The sequence below is a fragment of the Aotus nancymaae genome, unplaced genomic scaffold, assembly GCF_030222135.1.
Source record: "Aotus nancymaae isolate 86718 unplaced genomic scaffold, 86718_ANA_hifiasm-v0.15.2.pri h1tg000004l, whole genome shotgun sequence".
Lineage (NCBI taxonomy): Eukaryota > Metazoa > Chordata > Mammalia > Primates > Aotidae > Aotus > Aotus nancymaae.
In genome coordinates, this window is record NW_026988415.1 from 29,597,241 (window position 1) to 29,613,791 (window position 16,551).

The 16,551-nt window shown below is 42.5% G+C and overlaps 1 protein-coding gene across 4 annotated transcripts in view; it reads right to left on the minus strand.

Annotated features, from left to right (window-relative positions):
- Window positions 1–7,990: 7,990 nt before the first annotated feature.
- Window positions 7,991–16,551, minus strand: part of LONRF3 (LON peptidase N-terminal domain and ring finger 3) — a 51,607-nt gene continuing 43,046 nt past the window's right edge. For all 4 annotated transcript variants that reach the window (XM_021676455.2, XM_021676454.2, XM_064361606.1 and 1 more), the window contains 2 exons: window positions 16,171–16,320; window positions 7,991–13,283 (listed from right to left, as the gene is read on the minus strand). In XM_021676455.2, coding sequence (XP_021532130.2) covers window positions 13,128–13,283; window positions 16,171–16,320 — 306 coding nt within the window. In that variant the 3' untranslated portion in view covers window positions 7,991–13,127. The remainder of the gene's footprint in view (window positions 13,284–16,170; window positions 16,321–16,551) is intronic.

The window sequence follows — 16,551 nt, forward strand, 5'->3', positions numbered from 1 at the left end:
TTCCAGGTGTGTTGGCCCACAATGGACAGGGAGAGGAAACAGGCTGGTCAGAAACAGCAGTGATGAGTCTGGACTGAGCTATGGAAAGAGCCACAAGGACAACTTTAATGGGAGAAAGTTCTCTAACATGAAGTACGAGCGCTCTGGAAGCAGATTGCCCGCATTCAGATCCTCCTCCACTGCTCAATTGCTGTGTACCTTTAAACAATTTCCTTAACCTCTCTGAGCCTTGGTTTTCTCTTCTATAAAATGGGGATGATAGGAGTACTTGCCCTATAGGAATGTTGTGTTAAAAAGTACTTCGCCTGGTATATAGGAAGCCCTCAATATATATTAACTGCTACTGCTAACTGTTGTTATTTACCCCTGTGTCGTGGTGGTGGACAGAAATTTCTCTAGTTGGGAGTTCCTGGGCTGGGGACCTCTCACTCCAGTTTGTTACGACCTTAGTGGGATGAATGATGAGGGATTCAACTGCTTTATTCCACTGAAATCCTAGGCAGGAGAAATAATTTCCATCTTGTGGCTTGAAGGGGGTGAGCTGGAGGGATGGCTGTAAGCAAAAATATAGGAGATTGTTGTCTATTATGCACATTTCAATAGCATATCTTTCAATCACACCATCATGGATGGTGTCCCTGGCAGATTTCTGTTAAAGTGCAAATAAATTACCTAAGAACCAAGACCAGAAATCTGGATTCTTAGCACTTTACATATCCATGCGAATTAGTTGCCAGGGTTTCTTTTTCCTGTAAACAGCCCTATTGGCATTGGAGGTAAGCTTAAAGACAGAGAAAGGAAGCACGCCCAGAGCCAGTGGTGTGATGGAAAAATGTAACAACCAGTTCTCTGTGAAGTGTGCCCTCATATCTAGCATGATGTAAATACTCTCATCTTGCTGATTTCAGCTACCACCCTGACATCACGGAACGTGCAGTTGGGAAGACCTGCTTAGTAGCACACCATTCTATAATAACATTGCCACCTCACAGATGAAGTAGATCTAACTACCTTCAAGAGCACAGATAACATTAAAAGTATTAAAATAGGCTGGGCATGGTGACTTATGCCTGTAATCCCAGCACTTCAGGAGGCCGAGGCGGGTGGATCATGGGGTCAGGAGTTCAAAACCAGCCTGGCCAATATGGTGAAACCCCATCTCTACTAAAAATACAAAAATTAGCTGGGCGTGGTGGCACACACCTGTAATCCCAGCTACTCGGGAGGCTGAGGTAGGAAAATTGCTTGAACCTGGGAGGCAGAGGTTGCAGTGAACTGTGAGCTGAGATCGTTCCATTGCACTCCAGCCTGGGCAACAGAGTGACACTCTGTCTCAAAAAAAAAAGAAGTAGTAAAATAAGAAGCAATACGTTTTGAGTATTTATTACTTTTTTTTAATGTTATTTATTTAATTGCAAATTTGTATAATGTATTTTTTAAAATAATGGCTGTGTTTTACAACTGGCTTTCAAAATTCTTGAAATCTTAATGATCAGTTCTCATGGGCTAGTATGAGCCAGTTTTAGAACACCACAGCCAGAGCCCTGGTATGCGTTTGAATGATCAAGGTGAAGAGATTCATCTGGGTCCATAATCCCAAAGCCTCCAGATCGTATAAATCATAACCCTTGATTCTAGTCATACCGACTCCTTGCTTTCATCCTTCCTCCCCAGCCAGTCTCCCACTTCTTTTTTTTTTTTTTTTTTTTTTTTTTTTTTGAGATGGAGTTTTGCTGTTGTTGCCTAGGCTGGAGTGCAGTGACACGATCTTTGCTCACTGCAACCTCTGCCTCCCGGACTCGAGCAATTCTCCAGCCTCAGCCTCCCGAGTAGCTGGGATCACAGGTGTGGGCCACCATGCCTAGGTTAGTTTTTGTATTTTTAGTAGAGACAAAATTTCACCATGTTGGCCAGGCTGGTCTCCTGACCTCAGGTGATCTGCCTGCCTCAGCCTCCCAAAGTGCTGGGATTACAGGTGGAGCCACCACGTCCGGGCCCCACTTCTGAACGCTCCTATCACTCCTCAAAAAATGTCTGTATCACCAACTCCCACTTCTCTTCCTCTTGTTAAAACCCTAAGAGGCTTCCTGAGCTTAGCATCCAGCATCGGGCTGTGCCAAGGGGACTCCCATTAAACTTGGATGTGACTTGGCCAGCAAGCTGGGCTCTCAAAGGCTAACCCTCTCCCCATCACCCAAAAGCCTGCTGCACAGACCTCCATGGAGACCAGATTTTAATTGGAATAAAATGAAACTCAGAAACCAGGCCCTGCTCCTCTGTCAGGAACTTGCATGCCTTAAGCCCCGTGTGTTACCAGGCTGAACTACTCATAACATTCCACACGACTGGTCAGTTCTCTCTCTGTGGACCACCAGATGTTTTTCATGAGTTGGTTCTTCTGCCTGGAGTGCTCTTCAGCCCTTCTCTACTCTCTCATGTGGAAAGCATCTTGTTCTTCTGAGTTTAGCTCCTGCATCACCTCCTCCCAAAGCCCTCCCTGAACACCACCTCCCCAAGCAAGATTAGGTGCCTTTCCTATGAGCTACCACCATGCCCTGTGTAATGAATAAGTCTGTGTTTTCTTCCCTAGCCTGCAAACCTCTCAAGAGCAGGGACAGTGTTGTATTCCTCTCTATAGCCCAATGCTTAGTATATAATATGTGTCCTGCAAATGTTTGTGCCACTAATAAATGAATAGATTAGAGATGTTAATGCCCTTTTAGGGCCTGGACTAAGAATTACCATGATAGCTGAACCTCTATTTTCCTGGCAGTTTCTATAGGTGAACATCCTCACATTTGAACCTTGAGGTAGGCGTGAGCACTAGAATTCCCCCTTTTTCACTTTAAAAATTCCTTCATCTGTAGATTTGTAGCCATCTAGACCTGGTAGCCAACAAAAAACCGTCCCTCTCCGGCATCTGGCCCCCAACAGAAAGGACTGGATTAACTTGCTGCTTTTCTTTGTGAATCTGCTTCATCATGGGGCTTTAAAAACATTCAGGAAAGATAGAAATAGACCACGCACTTGGATGGAATTGTTGAACCTGTGACCCCAGCCCTGAAATCTCTTGCTTCTTATCTTCCTATTAAACAAAAATAATGCATGTCTATTTGTGGTGGGGGCAAGATTCTAACCTAAACAATCTAACTCTAGGGTCTATGTTCTCAGCCACTGCACTGTAGTAATATTTGATGGATGGATGAATTAATTAATACATGCATGGAAAGGATTGCAGGTTGAAGGGCCATCTATGCTAGATCAGGATCCCAAAATCTGATTTTAGTCCTAACTGGGATAGCCATTCCAACTCCTTTCATGACCACCTCAATGACTGGCAGCAGAGGGTGTCTGAGTTGGCAGGCATCATGTTCCTCTTTTTCAGTCGAAAGCAGCCTGCCTCAGTCACATGAAACCCAGACTTCTGTGAATGGAGTTGAAGGTTTCTCCTAAGTAGCAGGTTGTATAAGAGAGAGGCTCCTAGAACAAAGAAGCAATCTAAAGAGAAGGTTGGGTAGGGGGTGGGGAGGCGCAGAGAGAGAACAGTCCCCAAAGGGGCCTTTCCAAATAGGCTGTAGCTCTTTATAAAATTCTTTGTTCTTCCCAATGAAATAGTTCCATCTCCAAGAAGCCACACATCCAAATGAACACTCATGGGGTGGCAAGGGCCAGCTGTGAGCGTCTTCTAGTGTGCTGAGTGTGCATTACATTTTAGGCTTTTGTCCCATTTTGGCCAGTAACTCATGGAGTGATCTTGAACACTGTTGTGCAACCATTGTTCTGTTATCTGCAAAATGGGAATAATAATACTGGCTGAAAGCAGGAAATTTAGCTGGGCTGAATGATTTCTTAAGGCCTCTTCCAGCTCTGGGGTGTACGACTCTAGAACATACATCTGTACGTATGTAGCTTTCAATGTTTCTCATTTATTTTGCCTTTTGAATCTCCAAATCTATATTATTTTTTCCTTGATGCAGAAATAAATCAAATTGGCCACAGAGGTGGGTAGGGAGAAGAACAAATTGGGCAAGCTGTGTTGATAATTGAGAGGCCCCTGAGTCATTACAGAGAGAGGCCCTCATGGAGGAGGACCCCAAAGAAAGAAGAGTCAGGTTTTGGGGGGACTAGAGTTAGAATATGGTAGGGCACAGGAATCGAGGCCCAAGAAGTGAGGAGAATGATGGGCTTTATGAGAGGCAGCCTAACTCACAGAGTGAGTAAGAACAACAGCTGTGGGGCACACAGTCTAGGTCCCAAGCCTAGCCTCCCTGCTTCCTAGCCACATGACCTTGAACTAGTCATTTTATTTTTCTGAGCTGCAGTGTAAAAGCTGGGTCATAATAGCACCCACCTCAGGACTACATAATATCATGCTTAGCACAGTGCACAGCACATAGTTAACATTCAATAAATGGTTGCTGTTGTTTTGCTGTCATCATTACTGGAAGTTCACCAGGCATTTGTTATTTTAAATTTAATTTTAAGTTCTGGGATACATGTGCAGGATGTGCAGGTTTGTTACATAGGTAAACATCTGCCATGGTGGTTTGCTGCACCTATCAACCCATCACTTAGGTATTAAGCCTCACATGCATTAGCTATTTTTCCTGATGCTCTCCCTCCCCCTCCCCCCAACAGTCCCCAGTGTGTGTTGTTCCCCTCCATCTGTCTCATTGTTCTCATTGTTCAGCTCCCACTTATGAGAACATGCAGTGTGGTTTTCTGTTCCTGTATTAGTTTGCCAAGAATAATGGCTTCAGGACTAAATAAGATCATGCTTAGCACAGTGCACAGGACATGATTTTGCGAAGGACATGATCTCGTTCCTTTTTATGGCTGTATAGTATTCTGTGGTATGTGCCACTTTTTCTTTATCCAGTATATCATTGATGGACATTTAGGTTGATTCCATGTCTTTGCTACTGTGAATAGTGCTGCAATGAACATACGCGTGCATGTATCTTTATAATAGAATGATTTATATTGCTTTGGGTATATAAGTAATGGGATTGCTGGGCAAAATTGTATTTCTGGTTCTAGGTCTCAGATGGTACCTCATCATAGTTTTGATTTGCATTTATGAACTGAGTTGTTCTCTTGGGTTTGTGGCACTACACAATGGGCATCCCATAATAGTGAGTAAGAATGTGGGCTCTGGCCCAGGTCTTAATCAGTATGGCCACTGGCAAGTAACAAAACCACCCCGTGCCACAGTTTACTTGCCTATAACAAGTAAGATGTCTACTTCACATATTATAGTGAGCTCTACTTCAGATTATTGTGAAGAGCTCTACTTCACAGATTATTCTTTTCCTTTTTTTTTTTTTTTTGAGACATAGTCTCACTCTGTCACCCAGGCTGGATGGAGTGCAGTGGCACGATCTTGGCTCACTGCAACCTCCGCCTCCTGGATTCAAGTGATTCTTCTGCCTCAGCCTCCTGAGTACCTGGGATTACGGGAGCGTGCCACTATGCCTGGCAATTTTTTTTTTTTTTTTTAGTAGAGACAGGGTTTCGCCACATTGGCCAAGCTGGTCTAAAACTCCTGACCTCAGGTGATCCACCCACCTCGGCCTCCCAAAGTACTGGGATTATAGGCATGAACCACTGCACCTGGCCACAGATTATTATTTCTAATAAGAATGTTAAAAATTCTAGAAAAGAACATGGCATGTAATGAACACTCAATGGACACGGGCTTGGCCTTTGGATCAATGACCAGCTCTATGAGGAGCTCCTGGTACACTGTCTGTCCTTTCTGGGATCAGCCTACAGGTGCAAGAACATGGCTCCTATTTCCTGAAGACATGACTGCAGTCTTAGTTTAGGCATAAGTGACACCCCAAATCGGAATGGAAGATCAAGTCCACAGTTAATACAGGAAGAGAATACATGATGTTCTGGCCAGGAGATGAAAAGGTAGCCACTTCAGCTTTCATAATTAGCCCTTTCCATAACCCTTCTCTGCCTTCATTCCTCTCTTTTCCTCCCTCCATCCTTTTCTCCCTCCAGTGGGAACTCATCACTGTAGACTGCGTAAGCAGAAGGGCTTAAGTCCATTTGTAGACATAATGCTCCCCCTTCCCTAATCACCACTGTCTTCTTATGAACGTGTTCATTTTGGCTCACAGAAGAAATACATGGTCCTGAGACTTTAGAGTTACCTTCTAAGAGTGGCAACAGACATCCTGATAGGCCAAGGGGGCCGTGATCTCCCCTGTTCCCTTGACTGGATTGAGTATCTCCATGATGCACTTCTAAAATCCAAGAGAAGCAATATTTCTATAGCACAACTGGATTTAGGGCAAGCGGACTGTTTTGGTACTTAATTTTTGCAACACTTGTAGTATCCAGAAATTGTTGATACTACTTACTAGAAGGTAGGAAGCATTCTGCAAGGGGGTGCAATTTGGGAGGCTGTACTTCAATAAGTGGAGTAAAGAGTTTTTTCAGGGCTTTGTAATGCAATGATGACATTTGATAATATATGTGTAAGTGGACAGGAAACTTGCATGACCAGTCAATGTGAGTATAGGTTGGAATGGGAAAATCAGTAACCAAAAACCAGAAAGGGTGGGAGAAGGGGCCTCAGAGATACAGAGGCAGGTCTCCTCAGAACTTATACTTCTCTACCTTGACCAGAACATACCTCTGCATTGAGCTGACTACAGACAAGTCTGGCTAGGAAATCTCTGCATTACCTAGAAGGAGTCAATATGGGGAGTATTAACACCAGCCCCTTCCCATCCCACCTCAGGCCCTCCTGGGAATGAAGAAATCATAAAACATAAAAGAATAAGGAAAAATTTAGACTTCTGGGAGTCTAGGGCATTTTTTTTCCTTCCTTTCTCTTGTTCATATCTCATTTTTTAACTGGGAGTACCTTCTAGGGAGGCATCTTTGGCCCTGGAGAACTCGAAAGAGCCAGAGTGGATCCCAGAAGAGAGGATGCAGAAAATGTTGGCTTTGGTTCTAACAGAGGCCTTGGGGGCAACTGCAAACAGAACCTTCTTTTAAGATGGTCCAATTTGGTTCTCCAGAGAAAAATTATGCAGGCATTCTGGGCAGGACTGTCTTGGAAGGACTGTTTTGTGCCTTCAAGTGTACTCTATCTCTAGAGAACCAGTGTGTGGCATACCGGGCACAGAAGGACAAAGTCCAACACAGCCAAGCATTTCCTCTGGGGTCTAGATGGGCAGGAGTTCTGATTTTTTTTCAATAATCCCAAAGATCCTATTACACAGAATAAGATCAATCCCAAGCAGAATTTTCTATAATTTCATTTTTAATCGTCCCATTCATGTGTCCTTTCCTGGTAAAAAAGAATTCATTTAAAAGTTATCAAAGGCATAAGACTAAAATCAGTACTGTAGAGAAGATGGGATGTTGCTGAAGCTCTCCTGCTGGGGTCAATATCACTTGATCACAGCTTGGTCAATATCACTCAATGTCACATTTATTTTCACCAATTTTCCTGTTAAAAAGTTCATGTTTTGGGCCTTAGCTTTAGCCTACTGTTAATAAAATGCTTGTTTACAATAAAAACGTGTTACTTGCTTTCTTGAACATTTTATGATGTCAAAGAAAATAGCAGATAGTGTGTTCTGCTTTCAGCAAACCCAATATGTGAATGCTTGGATTTACATATAAAGTAGGGGCAGATATTGACAAAATGCTTCAACATAATTCTTTACATAACAAGCTTTTCTTGTGCATTTTGAAACAACTTATGGCCAGCTTTTCAGAACACATCAGTCACATTAATCAGTTCACACATGCCTCACTGTGACAAACATGGGAGTTTGCTGTCTGAATGCAGGTATATTTCCTTAAAGGATCTTCTGGTCAAAGGTATTACAACCAACAGGAACAAGAACAAAATAGATGTTCCTGAAGCATTCCTTTCTATTCAAGTTCCGCCAAAGTGATACTGAAGCTAGCTGGATAATTCTTTTCCTAAGGTAGGAATACAGTTTTGTTGGACACAAAGTGAGGCAATAGGAAACATTTTTAATGAACAAACAATTTTCACACAGACTGTATCACATTGTTATTACAACATAGATGAGCTGAAATGTTTTTGTACAGATTTGGAGGAAGGGAATCCTAAAAAAAAATCAAGCATATAGAGGTAGTTGAATAGCAATATGGGGGAAAAAAGCATTATCTTATATTTCCCTTCACTTCGTTACAGTGCAAGAGTAAAATGGCTGCTTAACAAACAAATGGCAAACACACACACACAGTTGCCACTGTTTATGTGGCTTGCTTGATATTTTAATCCTGGCATTACTTATAAATGCATAAGATGATGCAACTAGTTAATCTGAAATAAGCCTATGAGGCCACATTGACATATTTGCTTTCCTTTTATTTCATTATTAGTGTTGCTTTAACAATAGATAAATGTTAATCGACTTTTTAAATTATGCATTAGCTACAGTGTTGCTTTGTAAACTTCTGTGAAATCATGTTGGCTGCAAAAACATTTTAAACAACAGCTACAGAGTCATGAAGCAAAAGCTTTAAAGTGACACCAGGAACAGAGATTACAGGCACTTCTCTCTGGAGGTTAACTCACCATGTTTGGAAATACACATTTGTAAGTGAAAATTTCTTCATTTCACCTCTGGATGTGTGTAACTCAGATTATTAAATAGTTGTACAGTGTAATAAGGTGCGAGCTATCATTCTAAGATGAATTGAATGCGTACATTTTATGTGGCTCCTTTTCCTTCCTTCTCTTTGTACTCAGAAGGGGCACAAATTGAAGTCCATGCTGCCACTTTTTAGAACGGTCTTCTATCATAAAACAAAACCTCATTCCTCAGCCCCAAGAATGGGTTGAAAATCTCCCCTTTTCCATTGTTTGGGCTGCCCTCCATTTGCATCTTTGTCACACACCACTGCTATGATTCTGCCTTGAGGAGCAGAAATGGATGCAAAGTTAACATGTTGGGAACTCAAGGAATGAGTCCCTGAATAAAACTCCCGTCTTGGAAATGGAGTTGGTGTGGGGAACACAGTCCTCCCCAATGCATTGCAGTCTGTCAACAGTATGCAATCTATTGACAGTAAGAGACCTCTGGGTGCTGTGAACCAGCCTTAGGAGCTCCGCCGCTCCAATGGCCAGTCACAGGGGATTATCTGAGCCTGGGCCAGCTCCACGGGTAGAGCTGGAAGTGCCACATGTGCAATGACTTGGCTTGCCCCTCGCTGCTGAGGCAGCACTGGGCTAGAAGCAGTTGGCCTTCAAAAAAGGCAAACTTTAAAAACAGTCATTCTCTGCCCCACTAAGTCAGGGGCAGGCACTCTTTTTTCCAAGTCGTCTACAGAAAATTGGTTTGTTTTTCATTTTCTACATTTTGCTGGTTATTTTCTAGCAGCAGTAGTACAGTACAAAGCAGAAAGGCATGATGTCTGCTTGCTACGTAGTATATATATATGTGTGTGTATACACACACACACACACACGTACAGACATACAAAAATTAACCAAAAATAACCTAGTAGGCAAAGACTGGGTCAGTCATGATAGACAGAAGAACCAAGTAAGTGGCACTATCTATGGTGGGGGAAGTCTTATTTTTCTGGCCTAGATTTAGCTTTATGTCTTTCTTCTATATACCCTTCATTCCCAAGCAAGGCAGCAAAACCAATTTCCCAGTGTAAAAATGGTTAAGACCAATTGACTACCTTGTTAAGGTACATCCCAAAGAAAGCCAAAGCTTAGCCTTGCATCCTGCCTTGCAACTAGACAAAGTATTTAACATAGTGAAGGCTCAGTTTTCTCATCCATAATATGGGGATAATAACTGCTCTCACGAGGTTGACAGGAGACTGATTTAATGAGCTCAGGTATGTGAGATCACCTGGCTCAGTACCTGGTATATGGGGATCTCAGTACATTTTTGTTGAATCTGTTACTTTGGGCAACATAAAGAAATACCATCAACTAAGCACAGAAGTCACAAATTGTAAACTCTAATCATCTGGCACGGGTAAGGTTCTCAATACATATTGGGGAACAGGAGTGATAAGCTGGTTATTCTAATGGAGCTAGAATTTAAGGCTTCCATTCTATCAGAAATCCTAGGCTGGGCGTGGTGGCTCATGCCCACGCCTATAATCCCAGCGCTTCGGGAAGCCCAGGTGGGTGGATCATCTGAGGTCAGGAGTTCGAGACCAGCCTGGGCAACATGGTGAAATCCCATCTCTATTAAAACTACAAAAATTAGCCAGGTATGATGGTGCATGCCTGTAATCCCAGCTACTCGGGAGGCTGAGGCAGGAGAATCACTTGAACCTGGGAGGTGAAGGTTGCGGTGAGCTGAGATTGAGCCTCTGCATTCCAGCCTGGGTGACAGCATGAGAGAAAGAAAACAAAAGAAAGAAAAGAAAAAAGAAAAGAAAAGAAAGAATAGAAGGAAGGAAGGGAGGGAGGCAGGGAGGGAGGGAGGGAGGGAGGGAGGGAGGAAGGGAGGAAGGAAGGAAGGAAGGAAGGGAGGAAGGAAGTGAGGCAGGGAGGGAGGAAGGGAGGGAGGAAGGAAGGAAGGAAAGAAATCCTAGACCTACAAGCTTTTTAGCCCTTATTGAAGTGGGAAAAAATTTTCTGGTGTAGGATTGATCCCTATCTCTGACCTTCATTTGTTCTCCAGTTATTTCATGTTCACAAACAGATTTAACTCCCAAAATAATTATCTGTAAATCATCAAATTATGGGTCAAAAAATCAGTGGCATAGATCCCCTCAACTAAGTTTAAAGGGGTTTCAAGTGGATATTGTGTGTAAAGGCAGTGTTTTATACAAATGTAGGCTATTGATGATATTCTATAACTACGACTAATCTAATAGTAGCTATTATTTCTTGAATGCATTCTGGGTGTGAGACACTGTGCTAACTGATTTATACATTATCTCATTTAATTTTTGTCACAACCCTATATGCAGAACTATCACTATCATTTCATAGATTAGAAAACTGGGGCTTGACAAAAGTTAAATCAATTGCCAGAAGTAACATATCTAACAAGTAAAGAAGCATTCAGCCCTTTTCTTTGTTGCATTTACACTAGATATCAAGAAACTACTCTATTAGGATTGTGTTATGACCACCTGGTCTGGCAACCAGGTGGAAGGGGGAGTCTTTTCTGTTCCTTGAGCCTTGTAGAGTTTGCTTGGGCAGAAATCATGCCTATACTTCCATCTATTTCCATTGTTCACCTGCCCAGACTAGCTCCAAACATCAAATCTGATAAACACAATGCTCTGGCAATATAATGTCCATTAAGTAAAGTGCAGAAAAGATCATCTGGTTTCTGCTTACATGAATCTTTTTTATGTTGTCTGGATCATGTCATTCTCCCTTTCCTGTTTCCAGCTATAGTTGGTGATGAGAAAAGCAAGCATTACCCCCTCACCTTAACAGAGCAATGGGTTGTGAGTGAATGATGAAAAAATCATTCACTGTCCAAAATCACATGGTATAATTTGCATGAAGGTATAAATAGTACAATTCATTTCCTCCCTGCTCTAATTGTTTCACTCTGCCAATATAATACTCCTGTACTCGTGGTACCTTGCAGGATGTCCTGCCACTAAAGGACTCAAACTAGCACTAAGCAAGCTAAATAAGGGCTTACTCTTACTGCCCACCCTGTATTCTCCTGCTACACTGAAATATTTCACCCATGCAACTAAGGGCAAGGCAGTACTTAGATAAAATAATTGTTGCCCAGGCTGGAGTGCAATGGTGCAATCTCGGCTCACTGCAACCTCCATCTCCCGGGTTCAAGCAATTCTCCTGCCTCAGCCTCCAGAGTCCATGGGATTACAGGCACATGCCACCACACCTGGCTAATTTTGTATTTTTAGTAGAGATGGGGTTTCACCATGTTGGTCAGGCTGGTCTCGAACTCCTGACCACAAGTGATCCACCTGCCTCAGCCTCCCAAAGTGCTGGGATTACAGATGTGAGCCACCATGCCCAGCCATCTGGTTTCTTTAAAAAGATTATTAAAGGGTTCTACTCTATCTGGCTTATTTACATTTTTAATAAGAAGAAAATCCTTCATCAAGTGTTTCTGCCCAGGTCTTGATCCTCAGAACCCTGAGGAGAGTTGTGGTATGAAGGCTAGTTGGGCATGGCTGTGATGTGCCAAACTGAACACCATTTCCTTTGAAGAGTTAATTATAATCCTGTCTAAAATCCCATTCCTAACTGCACTGGGGAGAAATTAAATACACTTACAATTAGACTGCTGGAACAAATGGTTATAATAAAAATAATTCTTTCAGCTTTGTTTTGTATTACACACAGAAAATGAAATATTTTACTTTACCTTGGCATATACCATAATCTAGGCCAAATCCCTTAAGTATTTTATACTGTTTAGTTCAAACGAAAAAAAAGTGGACTCTGAAGACAGATGATCTTAGCATCATTCTGAACTTCTTTTAAGCATCCACTTGGATAGATATGGAAATGGTCTAAGAACTAATGTCAGTGTAGTAAAAAAAAGCAAAAACTGCACACTTCTAGTATTGTTATTTCCTCCTAGGTACACGGTAAACCACATCAATAAATAGAGCAATGGACTTTTAAATAGTTACAAACACACATGTAGAAAAAAAGAATACAGTAGTGCAAAAAATAAATTATTAAAACAGAAAGAAGTATGAACATTATTTTACACAATGCTCTACAAACCTGAACCACTTGGAATGAGACCTCAAGTCAGTGAAATTATACAGCAACATTATTAGTATCTTTGTTTTCACATTTCAACCACGCAGTCATTGATCTACGAAAGAAGGAATACTAAAGCAAAACCCCTTTGAACTTCTGGAAATTTTAATGTTCAAAGAAAATTGTATTTTTCTGGGCTCTTAACCACCTCTGTTGTTTATGCTGTTATACAGCATGTCAAGAAGCATCTTAAGACAGAAAGTTTCAAATAGGTCACATTCTTTTGGTCTTTCTACTCAATTTTTCTCCGTGATTAACAGCAGGCTGATGCCTCTGTTTGACACCCTCTTCTGTTATTATTGCAATTAGATATATTTACAAGAAGACTCCCCCGAGTGGCAGTGGGGAAGCTGGGAGCTCCTCTTCGGTAATCCACTCACTAGTTTTGATTTCGGGACATGAAGGCCAGGACTCGTCGAATACCATTCAGTCTGTCCTTTAAGGATGTCATTGCTAGGAAGGGGAGCTGAGCTCGGCCTTCCAAAGGAAGAACTGCTAATGTCCACCAGCACCAGGCTGGGCCATCTGGGTTCATCTGCAACAGAGAAACACAATGGCATCATCCTATCCCCATCCAAGAACATCAGTCTGCAGGTTTCTAAATGCTCAAGGTAAAGACCCCAGGTAGAATGACTTCCGTGTGGCAGATTGCTAATTGCCCCTATATCTGTTTTCCCCCTTATTTTAGCAGGGCATAGAGCCACCCAGAAAAAAAGACTAAATTTCTCAGCTTCCCTTACAGCTAGGTGAGGCCATGAGACAAAGTTCTGGCTAATAAGATGTAAAGGGAAATGATATGTGTAACCTCTTGGTCATGCTCTGAGAAAGCAGCATATGCCCTCTGCCTTCTTCTTTCTCTCCCTTTCCCCTAGCTAGAACATGGACATGGTGAGGATCAGCCTTCCTCAATCAGGAAGATGAGGGTGACATTCTAAGGATGTTAGAACTTTGTGATGAAGGAGCCTAGGTCCCTGAATGCTCTCATGGAATAGAGCTGCCCTAGCTGCCCAGGACTTAGCCCCTCCATCTTGTTTAAGCTCCAGTCACTTCTGGTTCTTGTTAAAGCAAACCAACCAACACCCTAACAGATACCCTATGCCTCCTAGCCAATGTAATTTTACAAGCTGGTATCCACTATGTAGTCTCTTCCACTTCTAAGATTCTGCCGAGGTCCTTTGGACTGATGCATTTAACATGCAGGACTTCAATTCCCACGACCCCTTGGCCTTTGCATGTCTTTTAAGTCCCCTCATTTCCTTGCTGTGGCTGAAGCAATAGTCCAGATATATCATGTCACTATACAGGGCCACTGCTATCTTCTCCCCTAAAACCAAAGGCTATGATTTACATTTCCAAAGAATTACAACCCACTTTGCAAAAATTCCAATTGGAAAACATTCACATTAGAAATACATTCTGCCCCTAGATTTTCTTTTAATAAAGAGCTTTCCCATTCCACATAAATCCTTCCCCAAAATTCTGTTCGTAAGCAGCTTCCCTGGCACATGTTTTAGACATTGGGAACTTATTTTCTACTAAGCTTAAAACAAGCTTTCTGCCCTTGACTTTCAGAAGGTTGGTTGTGGGACTGTAGAGAACCATTCTGATCAAAGTGCCTACACCTGAAATTATTTGGCTCCAAACTGGTTCCTCTGAACTTCACCAAATCTCACTGCCTTCTTTGCTTCTTTGTGCCTCTAGCTTCATCTGCATTCTGTTTTTCCCTCTCTGAAGCTGGCAACATGCTCTCCCTCCTATGATCAGTTCTGAATATTAGACTGATGTTCTGAACTTTCTTTCCCAGGATCATCAACAGAGATATTTCAGCTGGTTTTAACATTTGTGGCAGTTTCTAAGAAACCTCCTCCTGAGAGAACATTCTTATCTGTGGGACCACTGGGGATGTATCATTGGCTGGTGCAAACTGGGATGGGTTTGGGTTTTTCTTTTTTGTTGGTGCTGCTGCTGCCAAAGCAACATAGTAACAGAACTAAGAAGAAAGGAAGTGAAACCCAAGATTTCAACTTTCTATGTCATTAGCCTTTATGAATCACACTGTAGCATCTGTGTTTTCCCCTGTAATCATTGCTGATCTCTATCTTTTGCCTGACTAGGGGAGAATGCTTCCCGGAAAATGAAGGGGAACATTAAGCTTGATCGTGAGCTTGCTCAGAGGTATATGCTGCAGTCCTGACTCACCATGGCCCAGAGCCAGGAGCTGGGTCACAGGAAGCACTAACTGGCCTTTCTCCCTTGAAAACTCATGATGCCTTTGCAGGGGGGAAAGGAGCTACCTTTGTGGTCTGAGGAAAGCAAGACATTGCAGTTCATTAGGGAACAGACCAGTGTCTTAGAGTGTCAGAATGCAAAAGGAAGAGAGGGCTTTAGTACCCGCTTAACGTCAGGGACAAAGTTGAGAAAAGAAAAGGGATCTTCCCAAGGTCATACCCAAGGTCATTCCCAAGGTAAGCAGGTCAGAATATGTATATTTAGATTTTTCTTTTGTGACAAAGTTGGGGATGACCATAAGTAAAGAATCAAGGAAGTTCTAGAAGTGTTGATACAGGAGAGCCAGCTGAGAGCATAGGAAGAGATGGTGTTGAGGAAATATGTGGTTAGTATATCTCCAGCCTTGTCCTAGAAAGAAAGTATTCCCTGATTTATGCCAGGCAAGCAAAGCTTGGTGAAACTTAACCATCTCCACTCTCCTGGAGAGCTTCTGATCTGCAGCTTGATCTTGCAAATGGGCCTATCCCCCAGGAAGAACACTGATCAGTAGAAACTAACAAACTACTTCTAGTATTAACTCAACCAACAAGTAAATTTAATGATAGGGTCAGTTTTCTCAGGAGCTGTTCAGCCCTGGTGAGGACAAGAGCAAGGGTCTAGACTTTCAGGGCTAAGCATAGATATAGCAGGGCATGAACAGTTTCTGTGGTCTTGCAGTTTTAATCTTATAAGGGTAGCTGGCCCTATCCTTGTTCCCAAAGCAATGAGGGAGAGGGTTATGAAGTTCCCTGAAAGCAGCAGTCTTTGGTCTCAGCTCCCAGGACACCCTTCTCTTAATTCCTGGCCTTTGCACGTATCTTGTCACCCTAACATTACCATGGTGTGAATCTGGACTCCCATGGAAGGTTCTTCTGTTGGTGGGATCTGTGTTCCCATTCTGTTATCTTACTTAGCTCTCAAAACCTGCGCTGGATCCAAGTTCCTACTGCTTTACTTTAGTTACCCCAATTCTAACTTGGGATCTTTTTGGTCTTACTCATGACACTCACTGCGCAGCCAAACACCACCAAAGTAAATCCATCTTCCTCTCTGCATTCGATGTGCTGAATGGTAACCACATATCCATCTAATCACAAACACTAGGCACTCTGTTCTGGTGGGGCAATCCATTTAAAATAGACATTTTTCTATACCTGGGGATCAGCATCTTTCTCCGGCATGGGACCAAAGTGATTGAGTATCCGATTCTTTAGGGTTGATTTGAGCGAATGAAACCACGATGACACTTGCTCATAGACACAGTTATGTAATCCCATGAGCTCAGCACAAGCCTCTCCCTGAACCTGAAAGTATCAAAGTGGAAGTGAAACATTCCGTACCCTCTCCATCACTCCCTGGAGTCACTTTTGACACCTGACTCGCTTTGAGCATCCATCCTGCCTCCCAACAGGAAGGTTCACCCATCCAGCTTTCTCCTGTGCTTGATGTGAAATGCCCCTTAGTGAAGTGCTGCATAGTGTATAGATACTGCTGAGCATGGAGGAAGGAGAAAAGTTCAGCTGGGGATTAGCTGA